Below are 23,515 nucleotides of genomic sequence, written 5' to 3'. Positions count from 1 at the left end.
GGAAGAATTTGGAGAATCCTTAAATTACAACCCTTGCCCTGAGGGCTGTGGGGGAGTTGTAATCCTCAAAGACCTAATTTCCAGAACTTAAAACTACGTTTAATAAAACGTCTGTCTCAAAATTTTGATTGGATGTGTTTAGGGAAAAGGTGGGCATGAGAGGGGGGTTAGTTGTCCTCAAATCACTTTTAACTATTAAAAAGGGCACTAGCCCTTATAATTTCCAATCGAATGAGCTTATTTTGAAGCTTCTACGACACCGCGTTCTATAAAAACCTTATATACCCCCTGGTCATGACTGGGAATCGTTGCCCTGAGGGTTGTGGGGGAGTGTCATCTTCAAAAACGTATTTTCTATATAGACATAAACTCCGCTTAACCAACTAGTTACTTCGCTATCTTTATTGATTATGTTTGGAGGAAATAGTGGCGTGGGGAGGGCTAGTTGCCCTCCAATCATTTTTGACTATTAAAAGGGTATCAGCCCTGTGAATATCTAATCGAAATCGCTTGTTTTGAAGTTTCTATGACAATACCCTCTATAGAAACCTTATATGCCCCCAGGGCATAACTTAGAGCCCATGCCCCAAGGGTTGTGGGGGAGTGTCCTCCTCAAAAACATATTTTATATATGGAAATCAACTACGCTGAATAAACTGGCTATCTCAAAATTTTGATTTGATGTTTTTGGGGAATGATGGGCGTGGGGGGCTATTTGTCCTCCAATCACTGTCGAATATTAATAAGGGCACTAGCTGTTTGAATTTACTAACGAATGAGTCTGTCTCGGCTTTTTTATGACAACACCTTCTGTAAAATCCTTATATGCCTCCAGGGCATAACTTAAAACCCTTGCCCTGAGGGTTGAGGGGAGTGTCCTCCTCAAAAACATGTTTTCTATCTGGAAATCAACTACGCTGAACAAAATGACTATCTCAAATTTTGATTGGCTGTGTTTGGGGAAATGAGGTGCGTGGGGGGGGGGATAGTTGCCCTCCAATCATTTTCGACTATTAAAAATGGCACTAGAACTCTCGATTTCCAATCGAATGAGCCCCCTTTGAAGTTTTTACGACAACGCCTTCTATAAAAACCTTATATGCCCCCAGGGCATAACTTAAAACCCTGGCCCTGAGGGTTGAGGGGGAGTGTCCTCCTCAAAAACATATTTTCTATCTGGAAATCAACTACGCTGAACAAAATGGCTATCTCAAAGTTTTGTTTCGATGTGTTTGGGGGAATGACGGGTGTGGGGGGGGGGACTATTTGACCTCCAATCACTTTCGACTATTAAAAAGGGCATTAGCCCTTTAATTTCCCATCGAATGAGCCTGTTTTGAAGTTTCTACGACAACGCCTTCTATAAAAACCTTATATGCCCCCAGGGCATAACTTGAAACCCTTGCCCTGTGGGTTGTGGGGGATTGTCCTCCTCAAAAATATATTTTTTATCTTGAAATCAATTACGCTGAACAAAACGGCTGTATCTAAATTTTGATTGGATGTGTTTGGGGGAATGATCGGCGTGGGGGGGGGCTAGTTGCCCTCCAATCATTTTCGACTATTAAAAAGGGAACTAGAACTCCTGATTTCCAATCTAATGAGCCCCTTTTGAAGTTTCTACGACTACCCCTTCCGTATGAAGTGCCTCTGGGAAAAAAATAAATAAATAATAAATAAATAAATAATAAAACATTGGAGCCGTATGGCCTTTACTATAGGCAACGCTACAGCGTTGCCTCTGATTATTAATATTATAATAACATATTAAACTCTCATTATTATAGATTCAAAAGAGATCGGAGGGCAACTAGCCCCCCCCCCCCTCCTCCACGCTGTAAATGCATCAGATAAAAATTTTGATATAGACATTTTGCTATAAAATGAAACTCCAATGTCCAGATAACAAAAAGCTCCAGTGTCGAACCTGCCCTCCAGGGCGCGGCGGTAGGTGGTGTAATTTATGCACTGGGGGGGTTCGCGTTGTTTGTTACAACGATGCCTTTATAGCAGTCCTCGAGGGCTCCTTTGAGTGGAAATGAATTGTTGTTATTCACTTTTTAAGGGTCAAAAGTGATTGGAGGGCAGCTAGCCTTCCCCCACACTCCATTTATTTTTTTTCCAGGGTCACTTCATATAGAAGGGGTCGTTGTATAAAATTCAAAGGGGGCTCATTCGATTGGAAATCGAGAGTTCTAGTGCTCTTTTTAAGAGTCAAAAGTGATCAGAGGGCAACTGGCCCCCTAAGCCTTTTTTCCCCAAATACATCTGATAAAAAATTTGAGGTAGCCATTTTGTTAAAAAATACTTCTAAAATCATATAACAAAAACTCCTGCGTCGACACAACCCCCCCCCCCCCAGGGCCGGGGAAGGCGTTGTAAGTATTGCTCTGGGGGCATATATGGTTCTTATGGAAGGTATGCTCGTATAAACTTCAGAGAGGGTTCATTTGAATGGAAACTAAAAGCTGTAGTTCATTTTCTCAGAGTGATAAAAGATCAGAGGGCAACTAGCCCCTCCCGCCCTCAACGCCTTTGGGCGTATCGGATGGATAAACCCATCCGATAAAAATTTCAGGTAACCATTTTGTTAAAAATAGTTGAACCATCAGATATTGAAACTCCAGGGTCGACACAACCCCCCAGGGATAGGCGTTTTAAGTTATACTCTGGGGATATACATGGTTCTTATAGAAGGGATATTCGTATAAACTTCAGAGAGGGCTCATTTGATTGAAAATAGAAAGTTATAGTTCACTTTTAAAGAGTCAAAAGAGACCGAAGCTTAATCTAGTCCCCCCACGCCCTTTTTCCCCAAACCCATCTGATAAAAATTTAGAGATAGTAATTTTGTTAAAAATAGTTCAAACATCAGATAATAAAAACTCCGAGGTTGACACAAACCTATTTTTTCACTTTGGTATTGTTACTTTGATATTAGTATTGATACTTTGATGAAAATTTGATTTTTTTTTAAGTTTGATTTTGAAATAAGGAATTTTTAAAAACTTGGAATTTTTTTAAATCAAAGACGAAAAAAAATTATTTAAAAAAAACTTTCCGAAAAATAAGTTTTTCAAAGAGAAGTAAAGGCTAATTAAAACTTAAGCTCAACAGATACAATTACCTTTTAAAATTCAAACTCAAAACAACCAGAAATTACTATTAAAGAATAAATGAAACCCAAAACGAACAGAAAATAAATAAACAATCACAGCAAAAACATGCAACAAGTAATAATATAAATGAATAAATAAATCTTAAAGCAAGTAATGCTTAATTGAATATGAATATCAAGCTTAAAACAAAACAAAAATATTTTGCTATTGAAGTATAAATGAAACTTAAAACGAACAGAAATTAAATAAACAATCAATGCAAACAAACATATAATAGATATTACTGTAAATTAATAAATAAATCTTAAAACGAGTGAAACTGAAATTGAATATGCAAATCAAGCTTGAAACGAACAAAAATCACCACAAACAAGAGTTTGGGTATGACCTCCTTCTCTCACTGTAAAAGTCTAAAACCTACTGCTTCATTGGCGCTTTACTGAAAACTATATGCGTCTTGAACAGTCTTGGAAAGTATAATCAACATCAAATTGAATATTTGATGTATGATGATATTAATTGTTGAAAGATCCATCAGTTCAAAAAATTATATCACTGTAACTGTTTTTTTTTGTTTTTTTATTTTCAATGCTGTAAGAACTGGAAAAGAAAATATTTGTAACATAATCCGTTTTCAGTTAAGCGCCAATGACGCAGTAGGCTTTTGGTTTTTATTTACAGTCAGGAAAGGAGGCAGTATCCAAACACTTGTTTGTAGGGAAACTATATTTATCTTTAACAACTTCAAAAAGAGCTAATAAATTAAACTGAATATTTGATGTATAATGATACGAGTTTCACTCGTATCAATTGCTGAAAGCTCATCAGTTCAAAATGTTACTATAACTTTAATGTTTATTTTCAATATTAAGTACAAAAGAAAATATTTGTCATAAAATTGGTTTTCAGTAAGGAACGTAAGGAATAGGACGTTATCAGCGCTTATCATGCATTTCAATGACAGATAAGAGAATCGGAGTTACAATTAAAAACTGGAAATAAAAATTAAAACAACTAAATGATTCCTGGAGCTGATCCTCCTCTACCGAATTCCATAGCCAAGCTACAACCGATTTGACCTATCTAGATATACCCCGAATATCATTATAAAAGCACTAAGTCTTATTTTTTCCAATATTTTTTTATATATTCAGGACACTATATTAACTATATATCTACCTTCTTATGTTTCAATGATTCCATTTCTGTTCTATTTGCAGATGTAGAGGGTGTATTCATTTCCAATTTTGAAAGTTTTAAAACAAGAGACTCTAATCTTAAACTGACTTTAATCGACCTGAGCAAATTTGGCGAAACAAGAATCATAGAACATTTTTAAATTTTGCCATTAACTAGGCTCACATTTTACTTAATGATAAGGTTTCAAAGGCAGTATATTTTTAAAAATAATAATGTGGAACATATTATGAAGTTTAATCGATCCCTATTTTTCTTGTATGTTAAAAACGAGCATGGATTAATTAAAAAAATCTGCTATTTAATCTTAAAAATCTGCTCAAAGTAAAGAGCAAATTTGACACTTAAAACAAGCAACAGTTTTAAAGCTACTTAATAAATTAAAGTTTTTTCAAATTATTGGAGGAAACTCCCCCCCCCCCCACAACGACACCACTATTAATTGTATATGTCTCCAGACTTTTTGTTTCAGCTTTGACTGAACTGAGCTTGACAATTTAGTTTTTAAGTATAAACCATTAAAATGTAGTTTCATGACATGTTCCGTAATAAGGTAGGAGGAAAGCTAGACGATTTGACTGGGATAAGAATTTAGTACAGAATAGAACAGAACAAATTAGAAAAGAACAATTTAGGGCTATTAGGCAGGGTCAGACAGAAAAAATTATTCACCAGTGCCCCGTCTCAGGAGGCTTAAGGCAGCAAAAAATTTGAAGCGGAAGAGGTTATGGAAGCTTATTTCATTTTAATGTCTTTTTAGCATAAGCTGCATGGGGGTTTGGTTATTTGGGGGTTCAGTTGCACAGTGGTTCAGTTTCACGGTGGTTCAGTTGCATGGTGGTTCAGTTACAGGGGTTCAGTTGCTTGGGGTTCAGTTACACACACACCCTTGATTAACTATCGTGAATGTCTCCTTTGTGGCTTATTTTACATGTTGCTTAATCCATTCAATATAAGCCTTTCAATTCAAATTAAATGAAAAAAAAAGTTTTTTTTAAACTGAAAGTAAGGAGCGATATTAAAACTTTAAACGAACAGAAATTATTCCGTATATGAAAGGAGTTGTCCCCTCTTCAACGCCTCGCTCTTTACGCTAAAGTTTTTAATTGTTTAAAAAAAATAGAGTTGTGAGACAGAGTCAAAGTGAGGCGTTGAAGAGGGGACAACCAATTTCATATACGGAATAATTTCTATTCGTTTTAATTTTTAATGTCGTTCCTTACTTTCATTTTAAAAAAACTTGTTTTTTTCTACTTAATTTCTGAGTGTTTTTTAATTAATGCAGCTTTGATTTTGGCTCACCGTATATGAATAATTAAAACGAAATTTACATATTAATTTTTGCTTTTTTTGGCTAAATGGCTTTCTCGAAATTTTGATCTGACGTAACTTACGAATTAACTTACGTAACGAACTTCTATATTCGTATATTTTTATTACATCTATTAGGGGGTTTGCCCCCTAGTCAATACATCGCTCTTTAAGCTAAAGCTCAAATTTTGTTCCAATTCCTTAAGAATGACCCCTTAATGACAAAGGGTCATTAATTAGATTAAATAGCTCTGATGAAAGTACAAAAAAAAACTTAGCTTAAAGAGCGAGGTAATGACTAGGGGGGGGACCTCATCATATAAGCAATAATTTCTTTTCGTTTTAAGTTTTGATGTTGCTCCTAACTTTCAGTTGAAAAAATTGTTGTTTTTTTTAAATTTATTTTCTGTTTTTTTTTAATAATGCTGGGAAATCCGGCAGCCCCTTTATATCAATGACCCTTCCCCCATGAAAACTTCCTCCATGGAAAGATCCTCCCAGGTAATTTCTGTTCATTTTAACTTTTAATATTGCTCCTTATTGTCAGTTAAAAAACTTGTTTTTCTTATATTTAAATCGAACATTTAAAACTTTAAATGAAAAAAACAAGTTGGGTTCACCCCCCTCGTCAATACTTCTTTCTTTACGCTAAAGTTTGAATCACCCATGAATCACAAAGGTCGTTTCATTAGAATAAATAGCTCTTTTGAAAGTACTAAAAATACTTTAGCGTAAAGAGCGAGGTATTGACGAGGGGGCCAACCAATTCATATGTGTAATAATTTCTATTCGTTTTAAGTTTTATTGTTGCTCCTTACTTTCAGCTGAAAAACTGAAAGTTTTTTTATTTAATTTTTGATCGTTTCTTAAAAATGGTGGCAAATCCGGCACCCACTTCGCGGAAAATTTCCTTCTCCCAGGAAAAATTCCTCCATGGAAATATCCTCCTACTAGACCCCCCTCTCCCCCCCCCCGACCCCCCTCCCACCAAAAAAAATCCCCTGAAAACGTCTGTATACTTCCCAATAACCATACTATATGTAAACAATGGGCAGATTTCATAACTTTCAGCCCTTCCTCCAAGGACTGTGGGGACTTAAGTCGTCCTCAAAGAAATATTTATTAGATAATACATAGACACAGACTTTTAGGGTGTGTTTTCCCCTTTTTTCGAAAATAAGGCGAATTTTCTCAGGCGCGTAACTTTTGATGGGTAGGACTAAACTTGACGAAACATATATATTTGAAATCAGCATAAAAATTTGATTCTTTTTATGTATCTATTGATATCAAAATTCCGTTTTTTAGAGTTTCGATTACTATTGAGCCGGGTCGTTCCTTACTTACAGTCCGTTACCACGAACTGTTTGATATTCTTTAGCTTAAAAATTCAGTTGATTACATTAGAATGTAGTTTTTTGAACCGAAATTAATAAGGACTTGTTTTCAACTAACAAAACATTTTTAAAGGGCTGTGAAATTTTAGCAAAAGGGCTATGCAATTTGAAAATTGAAAAAATAAACAAAAGAAGGAACTGTTTGCTTTTCAGATTCCCTACCAAACATAAACATAACCATTCTCAGGGTGGGTGCTAGGTGCAAAGTTAACCTCCCAGCCCCTCCAAAAAGAGTTTTAATTTGAACTAGAAGTTACGAAATTAATCACCTTTTGGGAATCTTGTCCATGCCTCTCAACTACGGCACCTGGGATCCATGTTGCCTCAGCCCCTGTGAATGGCCGTGAATATTCACTTTAACCGCGGACGCATCCTCACTTGATCTTCGACTCAATCTTCCATAGGGCATCATAGGCCAGGTAGTCTGCAAGAATTTCAATATGCATAGCAAAAGAAATAGAAATATTGTTACAAATTTTTTGTCAAACAGTATTAATTGAGGAATATGGTATATAAATGTACCTTATTTATTAAAAATACTTTTATTTATGGTAAAAGAAATAGAAATATTGTTACTCATTTGTTGTCCAATAGTTTTATTTGAAGCACAAGGGATATTAGAATACCTTAAGTTTTTTCAAATAGTTTTAGTTGAGGTATAAGGAGATCTTACGAATGATCCTATTATATTTTCAAATAATATTTCCTTCTTTATCTTATTTTTATATATTTTTTTTTTACTCTGTAAAAGCTTGGTTTCTCAAGTAAAAATATATTTATATAGTCTATTTATATAGTACATATTTTTATAGTTTACTGTGTATGTGTTTGAGCTCGTGTTTTACAACCAGTACAAAAATGATTAGAAAAAATTGCATAATTTCTTGGTAATCCAGGTTAAATCCAAATATACCGGGACCTTTGATTTGTTTTAATGTCTATTAGACCCTTATTAAAGCTCAAAAATTTGTTCTTCTATCAGTGTTATATGCTCTTGGGACTCCACTGCAGAATGGGAGGGTCCTTGTAATGAAGCTATAGAGTTTTTTCTATAGCTTCATTACGCTAGGTATGGTTGCGAATGAACCATAGTATAGGTTCATTCGCAATAAGGGATATTTATCTAGCGTCATTTAGGGCCCATCAGATTTATTATAGAATTTTCCGATTGGCAGAAGAATTTCATGGAAAACTGTAGTTGGCTCAATTAGCGCTGGCTATATTGTAGTATTAGTAAAAATTTAATTTTAAGTGAAGCTTAAGCCCACTGATGTGCTTCTATTATCAACAAGGGTTTTCACATTTGCTAAGTGGGTCTTAAATTAACTCTTATAGAGCGTCTAACTGGGTCTTATAGAACGCGTTGTCGTAGAAACTTCAAAAAGGGCTCATTTGATCGGAAATTGAAATGGCTAGTGCCCTTTTTAATAGTCTAAAGTGACTGGAAGGCAACTAACACCCCTTCCACGCCCACCATTTTCCCTAACACATCCAATAAAAATTTTGAGATTTTGTCCCATGCAGTTCAAAGTTCAGAAAATTGTACCTTTGATCAGGAAACACTCCCCCAACAGTCTTCAGGGCAAGGGTTATAAGTATGCCCTGGGGGGATATAAGGTTTTTATTGAAATCCTTGTCGCAGAAACTTGAAAAAGGGCTCGTTCTATTGGTAATTCAAAGGGCTAGTGCCTTTTTTAATACTCGAAAGTGATTGGAGGGCCACTAACCCCCCTCTCACGCCTATCAATCCCCCTGACACAACCAATCAAAGTTTTGAGATAATTATTTCGTTTAACGTAGTTGAAAGTTTTGGAAATTAGGCCTTAAAGGGTGAAAACCCCTCCCCCCACAGCCCTCAGGGCAAGGGTTGTAAGTTATGCCCTAGGGGCATATAAAGTTTTAATAAGGGCCCATTCAATTGGAAATTGAAAGGGGCTAATGCCTTTTTTAATAGTTGAAAGTGATTGGATAGCGACTAACGCCCCTCTCACGCCAACCATTTTCCAAATCAAATCCAATCACAATTTTAAGATATCCATTTTGTTCAACGTAGTTGAAAGTTCTGGAAATTAGGTCTTTTAGGATGATAGCCCCCTCAGAGCCCTCAGTGCAAGGGTTGTAAGTTATTCCCTGGGGGCATATAATTTTTATAGAGAAAGTTGTTGTAGAAATTTAAAAAACGGCTCATTTGATTGGAAATTGAAATTGTCCTTTTTCATAGGCAGCGTAATCACGGTGCCTAAGTAAAGAACGATGCTGGCACAATGTATTTTTTTTCCCGTACAGGGCACTTCGTGTCGAAGGAGTTGTCGTGGAAACTTCGAAAAGGGCTCATTCGATTGGAAATTGGAATGGCTTGTGCTCTTTTTAATAGTTGAAAGTGATTGGAAGGCAGCTAACACCCCTTCCACGCCCACCATTTCTCCAAACACATCCAATTAAAATTTTGAGATAGCCATTTTGTTCCACGTAGTTGATTTCCAGATAGAAATTATCTTTTTGAGGAGAAACTCCACCCATAACCCTCAAGGCAAGTGCTGTAAGTTATGCCCTGGGGGCATAACTTACAACTAATGGTCTATATAGAAAGCGTTGTCACAGAAACTTCAAAAAAGGCTCGTTCGATTGGAAAGAAGGGCTAGTACTCTTATTAATAGTCGAAAGCGATTGCAGGGCAACAAACCCTCCTCTCTAGTCCACCTTTTCTCCAAACACATCCCATCAAAATTTTGGGACAACTATTTTGTTCAACGCAGTTGAAAGTTCTGAAAACAATGTATTTGAGGATGAAAACCCCCCAACAGCTCTCATGGCAAGGATTATAAGCTATTCCCTGGGGGCAAATAAGGTTTTCAAAGAAAGTGTTGTCGTAGAAACTTCTACGACAACAAAATGAAATGGCGATTGGAAATTGAAATGGCTAGTGCCCTTTTTAATAGTCGAAAGTGATTAGAAGGCACCTAACGCCCCTTCCATGCCCACCATTTATCCAAACACACCCAATAAAAATTTTGAGACAGCCATTTTGTTAAAAGTAGTTGAAAGGTCCGGAAATTATATCTAAGAGGATAACACTCCTCCACAGCCCTCAGGGTAAGGGTTGTAAGTTATGCCCTGGGGGCATATAAGGTTTTTGTTGAAAGCTTTGTCGTAGAAACTTGAAAAAGGGCTCATTCGATTGCAAATTCAAAGGGCTAGTGTCCTTTTTAAGAGTCGAAAGTGATTGGAGCCTTTTTTCAACGTAGTTAAAAGTTTTAGAAATTAGGTCTTTGAGGATGATAACCCCCTCAGAGCCCTCGGGGCAAGGGTTGTAAGTTATGCCCTGGGGGCATGTAAGGTTTTTATAGATAGTAATGTTGTAAAAACTTCAAAAAGGGCTCATTCGATAGGAAATTAGAAGGGCTTGTGCCCTTTTTAATAGTCGAAAATGATTGGAGGATAACTAACACCCCTCTCACATTCACCATTTCCCTAAGCACATCCAATCAAAATTTTGAGATAGCCATTAAGTTCGACGCAGTTACAAAGTCTGGAAATTTTGTTTTTGAAGATGACATTCCCCCCACAGCCCTCAGGGCAAGGGTTATAAGTTAGGTCCTGGGGCATATAAGGTTTTTTTTATAGAAAGCGTTGTCGTAGAAACTTCAAAAAGGAATCATTCAATAGGAAATTGGCAAAATAAGGCGAATTTTCTCAGGCGCGTAACTTTTGATGGGTAGGACTAAACTTGACGAAACATATATATTTGAAATCAGCATAAAAATTTGATTCTTTTTATGTATCTATTGATATCAAAATTCCGTTTTTTAGAGTTTCGATTACTATTGAGCCGGGTGGTTCCTTACTTACAGTCCGTTACCACGAACTGTTTGATATTCTTTAGCTTAAAAATTCAGTTGATTACATTAGAATGTAGTTTTTTGAACCGAAATTAATAAGGACTTGTTTTCAACTAACAAAATATTTTTAAAGGGCTGTGAAATTTTACCAAAAGGGCTATACAATTTGAAAATTGAAAAAATAAACAAAAGAAGGAACTGTTTGCTTTTCAGATTCCCTACCAAACATAAACATAACCATTCTCAGGGCGGGTGCTAGGTGCAAAGTTAGCCTCCCAGCCCCTCCAAAAAGAAGTTTAATTTGAACTAGAAATTACTAAAGTAATCACCTTTTGGGAATCTTGTCCATGCCCCCCCCCCAACTACGGCTACTTGCCCTCAGGGCAAGGGTTATAAGTTAGGTCCTGGGGGCATATAAGGTTTGCTTTTATAGAAAGCGTTGTCGCAGAAACTTCAAAAAGGAATCATTCGATAGGAAATTGGCTAGGAAAACGATAGGAAAATGGCTAGTGCCGTTTTTAATAGTCGAAAGTGGTTGGATGTCAAGTAACCCCCCTCTTACGCCCACCATTCCCCCAAACACATCCAATCAAAATTTTGCGATAGCCATTTTGTTCAACGTTGTTGAAAGGTCCGGAATTATGTCTTTCAGGATGACAACCCTCTCAAAGCCCTCAGGTTAAGGGTTTTGAGGTATGCCCTGGGGCATATAAGGTTTTTATGGAAAGCGTTGTCGTAGAAACCTCAAAAAGGGCTAATTCGATTGTAAATTGAAATGGCTAGTGCTCGTTTTAATAGTCGAAAGTGATTGGTGGGCAGCTAACCCTTCTCTCAAGCCCACCATTTCCCCAAACACATCCAATCGAAATTTTGATATAGCAATTTTCTTCAACGTAGTTGAAAGTTCTGGAAATTAGGACTTTGAGGATGACAACCCCCCAGCCCTCACGAAAAGGGTTGTAAGTTATGCCCTGGGGGCATATAAGGTTTTTTCTGATATTTAGTAATCAAAATGTTACTATTGTCTGATTTATTAAAGTTATAAAAGCAAAAACATTTATATTTTTCAGTAAAGTGCAAATTTTTTTCTGGTCTTGGGAAGGCAAAGGGGTTTGGAGCCCAACTTATTTTAATTTCTGCTCGTTTTGAGTTTGACTCGGTTATTTATTGTAATTTCTCTTCGTTTTGGGTTTCATTTATTTATCGATGCTGATTTGTGGTAGTTTCATGCTTGGTAGATTATTTGATTTTATTTTTGCTCATTTTTGTTTAATGGAATTCATTACTTTTCTTTGAAAAATTTATTTTGTGGAAATAGTTTTTTTCAATTAATAATGATAAAGACTTACAATAAAATGACTTCGGTTCATTATATAGGGGTGCCTACTGAATGCTCGTGTTTTGCACCTATTCTAGTCCTGTGTGTCTTGTCCTCTAAGGCATAGGATTTAATTTCAGGATAGTTTGAATCATCCAGTTGGAGGGGGTCTAAATTTTGAAATGATCCTTTCATTGTCAATATATAACGAAAACCTTAAATTTTTCGCATGATTTTTCACGTGACGTGTGGTTGAAATCCTCCTCCATACCGTTCCTCTAGAGCCATAAGTGTTTGAAGTTCTTAGGAAATAGTGTCCTTAATAAAAAAAAAAAATAGACTGAAGATTAGCTTTTGTAAGGGTTAAATTATTTTTAAGCTAAAAGTTAGTCTAAAATGTAATTTAGACTACATACGAAAAATTGGATGACACGAATTACTAATGATTAGATAAGTTCTCCATGTAGATAAAAAGTGAGTTCTCCGCTAATTCGATCATTATTCCTTTCATGATGCATATGTTAACAAGTTTTCCGTAATATAAAAATAGCCCTTTTCAGTTGCAACACGTTTTCTTTTTTTCTCCCTTTGTAGTTTTCGGCTAATATCAGATTGTAAAATTTGTCGGCAAATTTGGCTCTTTGGGACTTTTTGGTCGATAATTCTTAGCACTCAGAGAAAAAGAAGAAATTAGCAGCCAAGGACATCTACAGAGCTTAAAAAGTAAAGCCCATTTAGTGAAAATCATTGAAATTACACATTGAAGCAACAGATGCTGAATATATTCTATCTGAAGAGCACTTAGTAGGCAAAAAGGTGATAGGTAAACAGGCAATAATCATTTAGACGTAAATAGATATTTGTCCAAATTCTAATATAAGCTCATTTTAGGTTAAAGTATGGTACCAGAACCGAAGAACAAAGTCAAGGAAAGATGCTCTAAACCCCAAGCAGGAAAATAAAGAAAGAAAACCCGAAACGCCAAACAACATCTTGCCTGCACAATCTCAACCGTATAACGCTGGGTGGTACGACCTCAGACCTCATTTTCAATCATCTATTTATTTAAACAGTCAGCCACCACTAGGACAGTTACCTCCACAATGTTTTGGATTTGTGCATGCATTTCCTGCATTCCGTCCGACCCTACCTTCAAATACTGGGACCATACCAAGTCCAAGGTTTCAGCAGCAGCTAAATGTGTTTAAATAAAGAAATATAATTTATTCGTTTTTTCTTTGTGAAGTGTCGCTAATTCAGAATAAGCCTGTTTTTTTCACTTATCAAAGTTTTAAGATCTTATATCAAGGATTTTACTAAATTCTGCTCAGATTATCATTTTTGCTTCATATAGCTCATTGCCAAACAGAACATTGAAAATAGAACTTTGATAACAATCTCAACAGCTTAGTTGACTGATAAGTCAACTTTTTCAAATTTTAGCATTTTATTTGCCGGAAAATGAGCTAAGGGATGCTAGGTTCAGAGTTGAAAATTTTCAACTTGAGAATCCTCTCGCCCTCTAAGGAAAAATTACAGGAATCATGTCACACTTTAAGGATTTCGTCAAAATCCTATGCGTCTGAACTGAGCATGAATTAAGAAATTTTACCAGGTTTTTGAAAATAGAGCGGAAAGTTTGGCAGAAATTTTGAAGCTGCTATAACGTGATCCGTACAAGAAATTAGAAACAGACCTTTAGGTTCAGGAATGTCAGGCCTGAAAGGACTCGGGAACCCACGGTCAAAACATATGTTTTGAAAGTTTTACAGGGACGTAATCAGAATGTTGATCAAGTTTCCTCTGCTGATTTAAGGTCTAACTAATAACAATGAAATCAAATGGCTGAATTTTGATCTTCTAAAGTTGTGCGATTTTAGCTTTTACTGACTACTATCTGCCACTTAGTCTTCCGTCCGTGCTTTCTAGAAAACGCCGAGTGTAGACGCGGCCTTAGCGCTTAGGGGAATTCTCTAAATCAGCCGCATCCTTTTCATGGTCTAAGGAAGAAAGGATAAAGCAACAAATTGAGTCAAATATTTGATAAACCCTTAGATAATGGATGAACCATCAACGGAACACGGACGATATTACTGCCACCAGTGCGAAAGACAAATAGAAGGGAATCTTCAGGTTGAATATATAGCCTCTTATATTGAACAGGATTTTGGAATAGGCTATGAAAGAATACTTTTTATGCTTGTTAAGGCTTTTGAGGAGAGGACAGTGCCATGCTTATTGGAAGGGAGGAGGGATCTAGGTAAAATTATACTTTAGCTACTTTTGTCTATCTTTGAATGGGCTTAGGTTAGGAAGATGAAACTTTTAGGGATGGGTCTACAGGCTAAAATAGCCTATGTCCTGGGAAGGTATTTTGAAGTACCTATCTCCACTCCATCTCCCTCTAGAAGACCCTGACCTTTGATGACCTTTAAAAATATGTAGGCCTATGTTTTAAAAGTGAAACCTTGCAAAATAGATTTTCTGCTTAGCCTAAATGAAATACAACAAGATTGTTTTCAGCTTCACAACTTTGTTCAATTCCAATTTATATGGTTTTAAAGATATGCAAATACATTTCCTAAATTTTGAAAAAAATAATAATATAGCTTACACTTTTAGGCTAGGCCTACTCAAATAACAGGAATTGCATTTTCAGAAGTAAAGCCAGAGAAAAATAAACTTGAAATTAAGTTAAAATGTTGTTTTGTCAAAATCACATTAGGTATAGACCTGTCATGTGGGCAAATTTGGTAAAAATTTAGAATTGTGACTTCTGATAAGGAGACATGTTAAGAAAACAATTCTTACTTTAAAATATGTATAATGATCCTAGTTAACATATTATCCAAGGGGAGAACCTTTATTATCAAGTCTTTCCTCTTTTTTCCTTCTTTTTTGAACTTAAAAGAAAAAAATTACAATTTTCTCCATGCTATAAAAATGCAATGTGTAAATCTTTTGAAATTGCTGCTAGAAATTGTTTTATAGATAGTGTTCATCCCAGCCAAGTTCAATGGACTCTGTCAAGGCTTTCAGCCTTGACTGAGTCTGTTGATTTTGAATTGACATCAGGTTAGGTTGTATTAATATTTTGTATTTTTGCCACTGCTTTATCTATAATAAAAAAAAAAAAAATTGAATTAACAATGATTGGGATGAATGCTATATAACAACAATTTATAGCAGTAATTTCAAAAGATTTATGCATTGCATTTCTAGCATGGAGAAAATTGTAATTTTTTTCTTTTCAGTTGGAATAAGAAGGAAAAAAGAGGAAAGACTTGATGATAAAGGTTCTCCCTTTGGATAATATGTTAACTAGGATCATTATACATATTTTAAAGTAAGAATTGTTTTCTTAACATGTCTCCTTATCAGAAGTCACAATTCTAAATTTATACTGCAAATTTCAGGACCCTCCAGAGAGAGAAAGAGTAGAGTTAGGTATTTCAAAATACCTTCCCAGGGCATACTTTAGCATGTAGACCAATCCCTTGAAGTTTCATTTTTCTAACCCCTTTCCAAGATAGCCAAAAGTAGCTAAAGTTGAATTTTACTGGGATCTATTTTCAGAAGAAAACTTATGTCAATGTTGTCATGCTTTTACCTTGATCTTAGCTTTATTTGTGATTTAGAACTAGTTAAGTTCCAGTAGGATCTCTACAGCTTATTTTTTGACACTCAAGGTTCCATGAATGAATTTTTCTTCATGTTATAGATTTTCAGCTTGCTGGTAGACTAGGCCTATATTATTTAGTAGGCTTCTTGGTAAAGTTCTAGATCAGGGGCTATTGGGTAGGAAACATGTTGAAAAAACAATTTTTACTTTGTAATAGGGTATCAAACCAGTTTGCCAAGTGCCCTCAGGGGTTATTTACTTTAATCAGCACAAAATCCACAAAACAACTGTCTCAGATATGAATTATGCATCACCTGAAAGCTCTATCATTGCTTGTTTCATACACATTGAAAAGTACACCAAAAGCAGCATTGCTAATATATAAAACTACTTTTCTTAAACTCACAATGATGAACATTTGTATAACATGCCAAACCAGTTTTCTGACCTATACTTTATTCACATTCTCCAACATGTGAATCAGAAGACCAACATGGGACACAACTGGTGTTCTGACCAGGATCAGACCAGCTCCTTTATATTTAAACCTTCAGGTACTTGTATTAAAAACAAATAGAAGTAAAGATATCAAAAATAAGAAAAAGAACTTCAGATACTTGTATTGAAAACAGATGAAATTATAATCCCCCAAAGTAAAAAATATAAAAAGAAACAGTAGGGTAAAAAACCAGTATCCAATTAAGTAAAATTATGTAGAACTAAAACCCTCACATTTTGTTACCAAAGAGGAATTGGGAAGAATTGTTTATATCAGAGAAAAGCTAATAACCTAAGATATACATTAATATGGTTTTTATTAAAATTATTTAACATCAAACACTTAAAACTATTAGTTTATTGACTTACCTAGAAGGACCTCTTTTTGGAAATACCAGTTATTCTATTTTGATATATATATATATATATATATATATATATATATATATATATATATATATATATATATATATATATATATATATATATATATATATATATATATATATATATATATATATATATATATATATATATATATATATATATATATATATATATATATATATATATATATATATATATAATATATATATATATAAATATATATATATATATATATATATATATATATATATATATATATATATATATATATATATATATATATATATATATATCCTTTAGTGTTTCAGTTTTATTCACATATTAACAAGCTGATTTTCTTCTGATTCTAAAAGTGTAACTTTTATTGCTTGGTGTTTATTCTATAAATCACAAATATTAAGTATAAAATTTTCTTTTCAATTGCTTGTCAAAGCAGAGACCACATTTTTAATTTATGCTGACAAATTATTGGCTAAAATTTGACCAAGAAGGTGAGTTCTTGTTACTGCCCTTACATTGCATCATGCTGTAGTCAAATAGAGGTGGTCCAAAAACCCATTGCTATTTTTCTAGAATGCCAAAGAAAAGTGATCTTTCCCAAAAAGAGGTCTTTTACCCTATTAACTAAGAAATCAGAACTTCTACTCTTCCAATCATAGAAGTCATGTAGCTCTTTTGATGACCTGGTGTAGGTAAGGTAAAGAATACAGCATTGGACTTTACAGTCCCTACTAGCAGTGCTGATATCTGTTTTTTGGCCCTTCAGCTGGGAAGTGCAATGTTTCATATACCCCTTATACCTGCCACAAGTGACCCAAAAGCATCTACAGCCATTCCAAGGCTTATTGCAATAAATGCAACACCAAATTTTGCCTTTGTCCCCAGAACTGGTTGAAAGCTTATTTCTACCTAAAGAAAAGCAAACAATTTAGCTGAAGTATTACATTGTATGCTTGAAATAAGCTAAATTTAAGTACACCTGCAAACCTGAAGGAGATTCAAAGTTCCAGCCTGGAAATCTATTCACAGTTTCAGGCAAAAATTAGGTATTTATTTATTTCCCACATTTGCTCTTGAATTCAGTCAGTTTTACACTGTAGCACAATTTGTTATGGAGGAGAGAGGGGCTAAGTGGCTAATTTTTTCAGATATAAGAGCTTTATTCTGATAGAAGATTGCTGTTTTACGCAAGGATGTTACTAGCCAAAATTTTTGGGAGAGCAAGGGATTTTACCAAATGGCTGATTATTTTTACCAACAGTTTTTTTTTTACCAGTAATTATTATATTATCTGTTTCAAATGCAATACAATAAATCCCTGCAAAAGTTGGTTAAGTTGCTGCATTTACCAACCAAGATTTTGGTAAATGTCATTGTATCATTTTCTTTAATCAAATGGAAAACTGTGGTACCATCTGTAAAATCATGGCAAAAGTCAGTAAAACTCCTGCATTTACCAACTAAGTTTGAGATTACTATGAATGACATGTCAGTATTCTTGTGGTCTTCATTTAACCAAATAATGGGCCTTTGCTAAGCACCACAATTTTGCTGATTCATTTTTTTTTTTACCAAGTACCCACAAAATATTCAAGGTGGGGGAATGTCATTGCTACCTAGTGGATGAAGCAAAACGCTAAAAATAAAAAAAAAGTTAAAAGAAATTACTTTTGATTGATAAAAACAAATAAATAACCTTTTTTTTGTGGAAAATACTTGGCCAAAATGTTGGAATAATATAAAAATACAAAATGTTCTAAATATGAGAGCCTTAAATTTGCTTCAAAAGCTTATTAAAAAGCTTTAAAGTGCTTAACAAGTGGAAACAGAATGAAATCTTAATACAAAAGAGGAGAAAATAAACAAAGTAATGTCATACCTTGTGTTGTCCTTTGCTTTTTCTTATATGCCTCACTCAGGGACTTGATGCTTGTTGTAGGCCTAGTTGCCATCCAATCTTTTTGGTCACTTAAAATGGGCAATAAGACATTTAATCTCTGTTTGAATGAGCCCTCCCCCAATATTCTAGGACCACTGGGCCAATACAATCACCCCTAGAAAAAAAAACAACAAGCGTGCATGATCTTTTACTTCTGGCAAAAAATACAAAATTCTATATTTTTAGATAGGAGCTTGATAATGAAACAAATAAATTATAATATCAAGATGTAAAAGTATACTGAAAAGCAACAGTAAAACAGAAGTTCCAATAAAACTAATAAAATGGAAGTTCTACTCTTCCAAATATATCTTGCAGTAAACTTTGTTCCTTTTGACTTTAAGAAGTCATTTAGCTCCATTGTTTACCTGGTGTAATTGGTTGAAAGATCTTCAGGGATATATTGCCAATGCATATGCCCCTCACATCCATAACAAGTGACCCAAACCACCTACAACCATTCCAAGCTTCTTGGCAATAAACAAAACACCAACTATCACCACTGTCACAAGAACTCATTGCAGGCTTATTTTTACCTAAAGAAAAAAATAGACAATTTAGCTGAAGTATTATATCCTGTGCTTGAAAAAATGGAAGCTTAATTAAAATACAATGCTTAACCTGATAATGTAATTTTTGTTAAGATTCTTTGACTTTTAGGGGGTGTTTCTCTCCTTTTTTGAAAACCAAGCAAATTCTATCAGGCTTGTAGCCTTTATTGGGTAACACTAAACTTGAAGAAACTTATATATTTGGAATCACCATAATAAACCAATTCTTTTCTTATGTCTATTGGTATCAAAATTCTGTTTTTTAATATTTTTGTTACTATTGAGCCATGTCACTCCTTACTTACAGTTTGTTATCACAAAATGTTTGAAAGGTTCAATCGGGTTTTTCCAAACAAAGTATTCATCTTAAAATTATTTGATTAAATCCTAGAAAAATAGTAAAGAAATTTTGCAAATTTAATTTTTTTTTAATGTGTAAGATTACTGAAACCTTAGAAAAAGGTTGGAAAGGAAAAAATGGTAAAATTTGAGGCAGAGCTGTAAGATTATCAGTATCTTGAATAAAACTAGATTAAATAATATTTCCTGTTATTTGTTTTACAAACTGAATAGCCAAAGTTCAAGAGAAAAGACTCTAAATTAATTTTGCAACATGGCCATCTAGTTTCCAACCAGTTTTCTGTTTAGATTAGAAAAAACAACCTTATTGAGAAATAGGTTTGCTGTGACCAGTAAAGCAACACTGTACCCTGTCAGATTTTTGAAAGGATTGTTTTTTATCCTTAAGAAAACAGACCACTTAGAAACCACATCATTCCTTAAAAATACTCAAAAATTTTGTCTAATTATTCATAATAATAATATGCCTTTCAAAAAAAAAAAAAAAATCCTTGTAAAATTCCTTGACTGGCAAAAGTTAGGCTCTGCTTTGTGTCAGTAGATGCATAAAACTGAGCTAGAAATGCTGTTGTACATTAAGCATGAGGAAGAAAAAGAAGAAAAGCTGCCATTCCTTAGGAAAATCACCAGAACTTAATACAATTACCTATAAAAATCACTTCCAAATATTTGTTGATGGGTCAAAAATGGATGAGAAGGTTGCAAGTGGTGTTTTCCTTCCTCACCTGAAAATTGCAATGGGAGAGAGATTATTTAATAATTTATCTATAATGTCTGCTGAGTTAAATGCCATAATCATGGCATTAGAACACCTTAAGCAAAACCAACCTTTGATTGATAATTCGAATAATATTATCATCTATTCCGACTTCTTTATCAAGCCTTGAGTTGCTGGCCTCAGCTCCTCAATATAAGTTGGACATTGACACTTATCATTGTCTCAGTATTATTGATAATCTTGCTTCAAGTGGCATAAAAACTTACTTTCAGTACATTCCTAGCCACTCTGGCATAAGTGGTAATCATCAGGTTGATGAAATAGCAAAAAATGCTATAAATATTGACCAGCCAAGTGGGAGACCAATCCCAATTAGAGATATTTACCGATGGAGGCTATCAGATATTAATTTTAATAAGATTAATCCTATCCTTTCCCCCTTTCCCAATACGTATCTCTCTAAAATTTATCATAGAATTCGTTCTGGAAAAAAATGGACTAAATTTCCTTGCATTCTCATATAAGCTTTCTAATTCAAGTAGTACAATTCCCCTGTCCCCTCTTTGCAGGCTTTGTAATATGAATAATGAAACAATTGACCATTGCCTATTTGAATGTAATATGCTGACGTCTGCACAACATACCTTGCTTTGTAAACTGTTAAAATGCTTCAAACACCACAAAATCCCACTTTCAGCCAAGAGCCTAGCCAACTATACCTGCACACATAGCATAGAAATCGACATCTATCATCTTATATTTGAACTCCTAGAGTCAAAAGATCTGCTGAAAGATATCTGAATATATCTAATAAATATGAGGCAATCAAGCCAGTAGCTCTGTAGCCCTCAGAGTGAAGCAAAAGGAAAAGGGCTAAATAGTTATACTGAAAAGCCCGCCTGCTGTTAAATAGAAGAAGAAGAAGAAGAAGAAATCAGTGAGGTATAAGTTGTTTTCTTAATTTTTTGGGGGGATTTTGGTTTATTTCTTGGGGGTTAGTAACTGGTTTGGGACCCTATGCCAGTGCAGCTACTAGCCAAAATGTTTGGGGGGGGGGCTAGAGATTTTACCAACTGGCTGATCATTTTTCTGACTGTTTTTTTTTGTCAATAATTAGCATAATGTCCATTTCTAATACAATGTGTAAAATCACTGTTGGTACAAGTCGGTAAAACTGCTGCATTTACCAACCAAGATTTAGATTTTGGTACATATCATGTCACTATTTTAGTGCTGTTTATTTAACCAAATGGAAAATCATGGCACCATCTGCAATGGCAGGAGTCAGTAAAACTGCTGCATTTACCTACCAAGTTCAAAATTTCTGTAGATGACATGTCAGTATTCTCTTGGTCTTTATTGAACTTAACAAAGAATTTTAGCAGCATTGGAAAAATTGTGGCAGTTTGCACCACAATTTTACCAACTTATTTTTTTACCAAGTGACCAAAAACATTGGGGGAGGGAGTGTCCCCCTTCCCCCTCATACATGATGGCCTTGCCCTATGCAGAATAATTATAGGCTAGCTAACACATTTTACAGGCAGTCCCAATTTATTTTACTCCCAACCCCCCTAATGTGTAAATATAGAACTCAAATTATATATTTCTGATGTATTTTGCCACCCATCACTCCTGTTTTTCTGGTTCTTGTTTTGTCACAGTTGATTCAGTTTATGGGTGCACAGTTTGAAACAAGAGAGATGCATTGGGAAAATGCAATGGAAATGAGTAATTTTGGCTACATATTTGCACATTAGAAGTGGGGGCTGAGGGTAAAGTATAGCAGAGGTACACTTAATAATTGTGTCACAAATATTCTCCATATTATGAAGTAAGAATTGATTTCTTAGCATGTTTCCTTCTGAGTAGCTCCTAATCTAGATGCTTACCTTCTTCTCTTGTACATTTTCCTTATTTATTTATCTATTAATTCCAAAATGCAGAAAGCTTACCGTAAATTACCTTAAATTGCACTGTCCAGCAAAATAAGAAAAAAAAAATCCTGTAGAGTTGCTGGTTGCTGTAACAAGCTACCAAGCTTGTTACACTAAACTTTATAAAAATTTATGACAGCACTGACAACATACACACATGCAAATCAACGAAAATAACACACTCTGAAAACATGCAGGCTACAAACAGAACTAATACTAGAAAATATAAAATATTTTAAAAAAGAAAATTGTGATAAGACCTAGTATAGAAATCTGTAGAGGCTAAACTACTTTTGAAAGACTGGACTGTGATAGTTGCAACTGTTTCTAATGGAAGTGCATTCCAAGTCTTCCACACTGGGTTAGATAAAGAGTTTTACCCTAATCTTTTCTGTGAATATGGTGGGTATATTTTGTGTTGGTGTTGATGGGTACCACTGTATTCTGTAAAAGTGAAGAAGCAACTTGGAGTGGTATTATCAATGTTCCAAACAATGCGGAATGTATTTATTAGGTCAGCTCTATCACCTCAGAACTGAAGACTAGGCAACTGTAGTCTCTGCATTCTCTGGTGGTATGGTAGATGTCTCAGGTGAGGTATGAGTATGGTGGCCCTACATTGCACTTTCTCAACCTTTTCTCTCTCTTATTGAGGGGGCACCATACTGATGAACAATACTCAAGTATTGGACATACAGTGGATACATAAAGTGAAATCAATGAACAAAGATTAAACTGAGAAAATGTAAGCTTTAGATGTAATAATTGGTAATTTGCCTTATGGATGATATCTGATATATGTTTATCAAACTTGAGACTCAAGTCAAAGCAAACCCCAAGGTCTTGAACATACTCCACACTTGAAATTCATTTACCATCAACAAAGTAATGGTAATATTGATGGAGTCTATGCAAATAGTGCACAGCAATGCACTTGGTTTTGATAATGAACATAGAGTTTGCCATACACCACCAGTGCAGAGCATCCAAATCCTCTTGAAGTAAAGAAAACTCATGTTTATTCATGACTGACCTGTAAAGGTTTACATCATTTGCAAACATTTTTAAGGTCACATTTTTAACAACATGCAGCAAATCATTGATGACAAGGCAGAAGAGTACCAGCTCAAGACAACTGTCTTGTGGAACTCCACTTATGACAGACATAGGTGATGACAAAGCATCACCTACCACATCCTCTTGGGTTCTTTTTGTAAGACAATGCACTATCCATGCTTCAGTTCACAGGCCAATACTGTATAGTTGACATTGCTTTATTAGAAGTGGGATGAAAATTTTGTCAAATGCTTTTTTAAAAGTCA

General features: G+C 34.7%; 2 protein-coding genes across 2 annotated transcripts in view; both read left to right on the top strand.

The window, feature by feature from the left end:
* Positions 1–13,435, top strand: part of LOC148939327 (uncharacterized) — a 79,403-nt gene extending 65,968 nt beyond the window's left edge. The window contains exon 3 of the mRNA XM_089106846.1: positions 13,073–13,435. Coding sequence (XP_088962972.1) covers positions 13,073–13,393 — 321 coding nt within the window. The 3' untranslated portion in view covers positions 13,394–13,435. The remainder of the gene's footprint in view (positions 1–13,072) is intronic.
* A 778-nt stretch (positions 13,436–14,213) lies between these two features.
* Positions 14,214–23,515, top strand: part of LOC148939326 (E3 ubiquitin-protein ligase RNF126-B-like) — a 155,469-nt gene continuing 146,167 nt past the window's right edge. Inside the window, exon 1 of the mRNA XM_089107269.1 lies at positions 14,214–14,314. Within this exon, the coding sequence (XP_088963395.1) occupies positions 14,240–14,314 (75 nt within the window). The 5' untranslated portion in view covers positions 14,214–14,239. The remainder of the gene's footprint in view (positions 14,315–23,515) is intronic.

This window comes from Artemia sp. Qi Xiang Cuo, chromosome 21, assembly GCF_049724085.1.
Source record: "Artemia sp. Qi Xiang Cuo chromosome 21, ASM4972408v1, whole genome shotgun sequence".
Taxonomy (NCBI): Eukaryota; Metazoa; Arthropoda; class Branchiopoda; order Anostraca; family Artemiidae; genus Artemia; species Artemia sp. Qi Xiang Cuo.
This window is presented reverse-complemented; position numbering and strand designations above follow the sequence as displayed.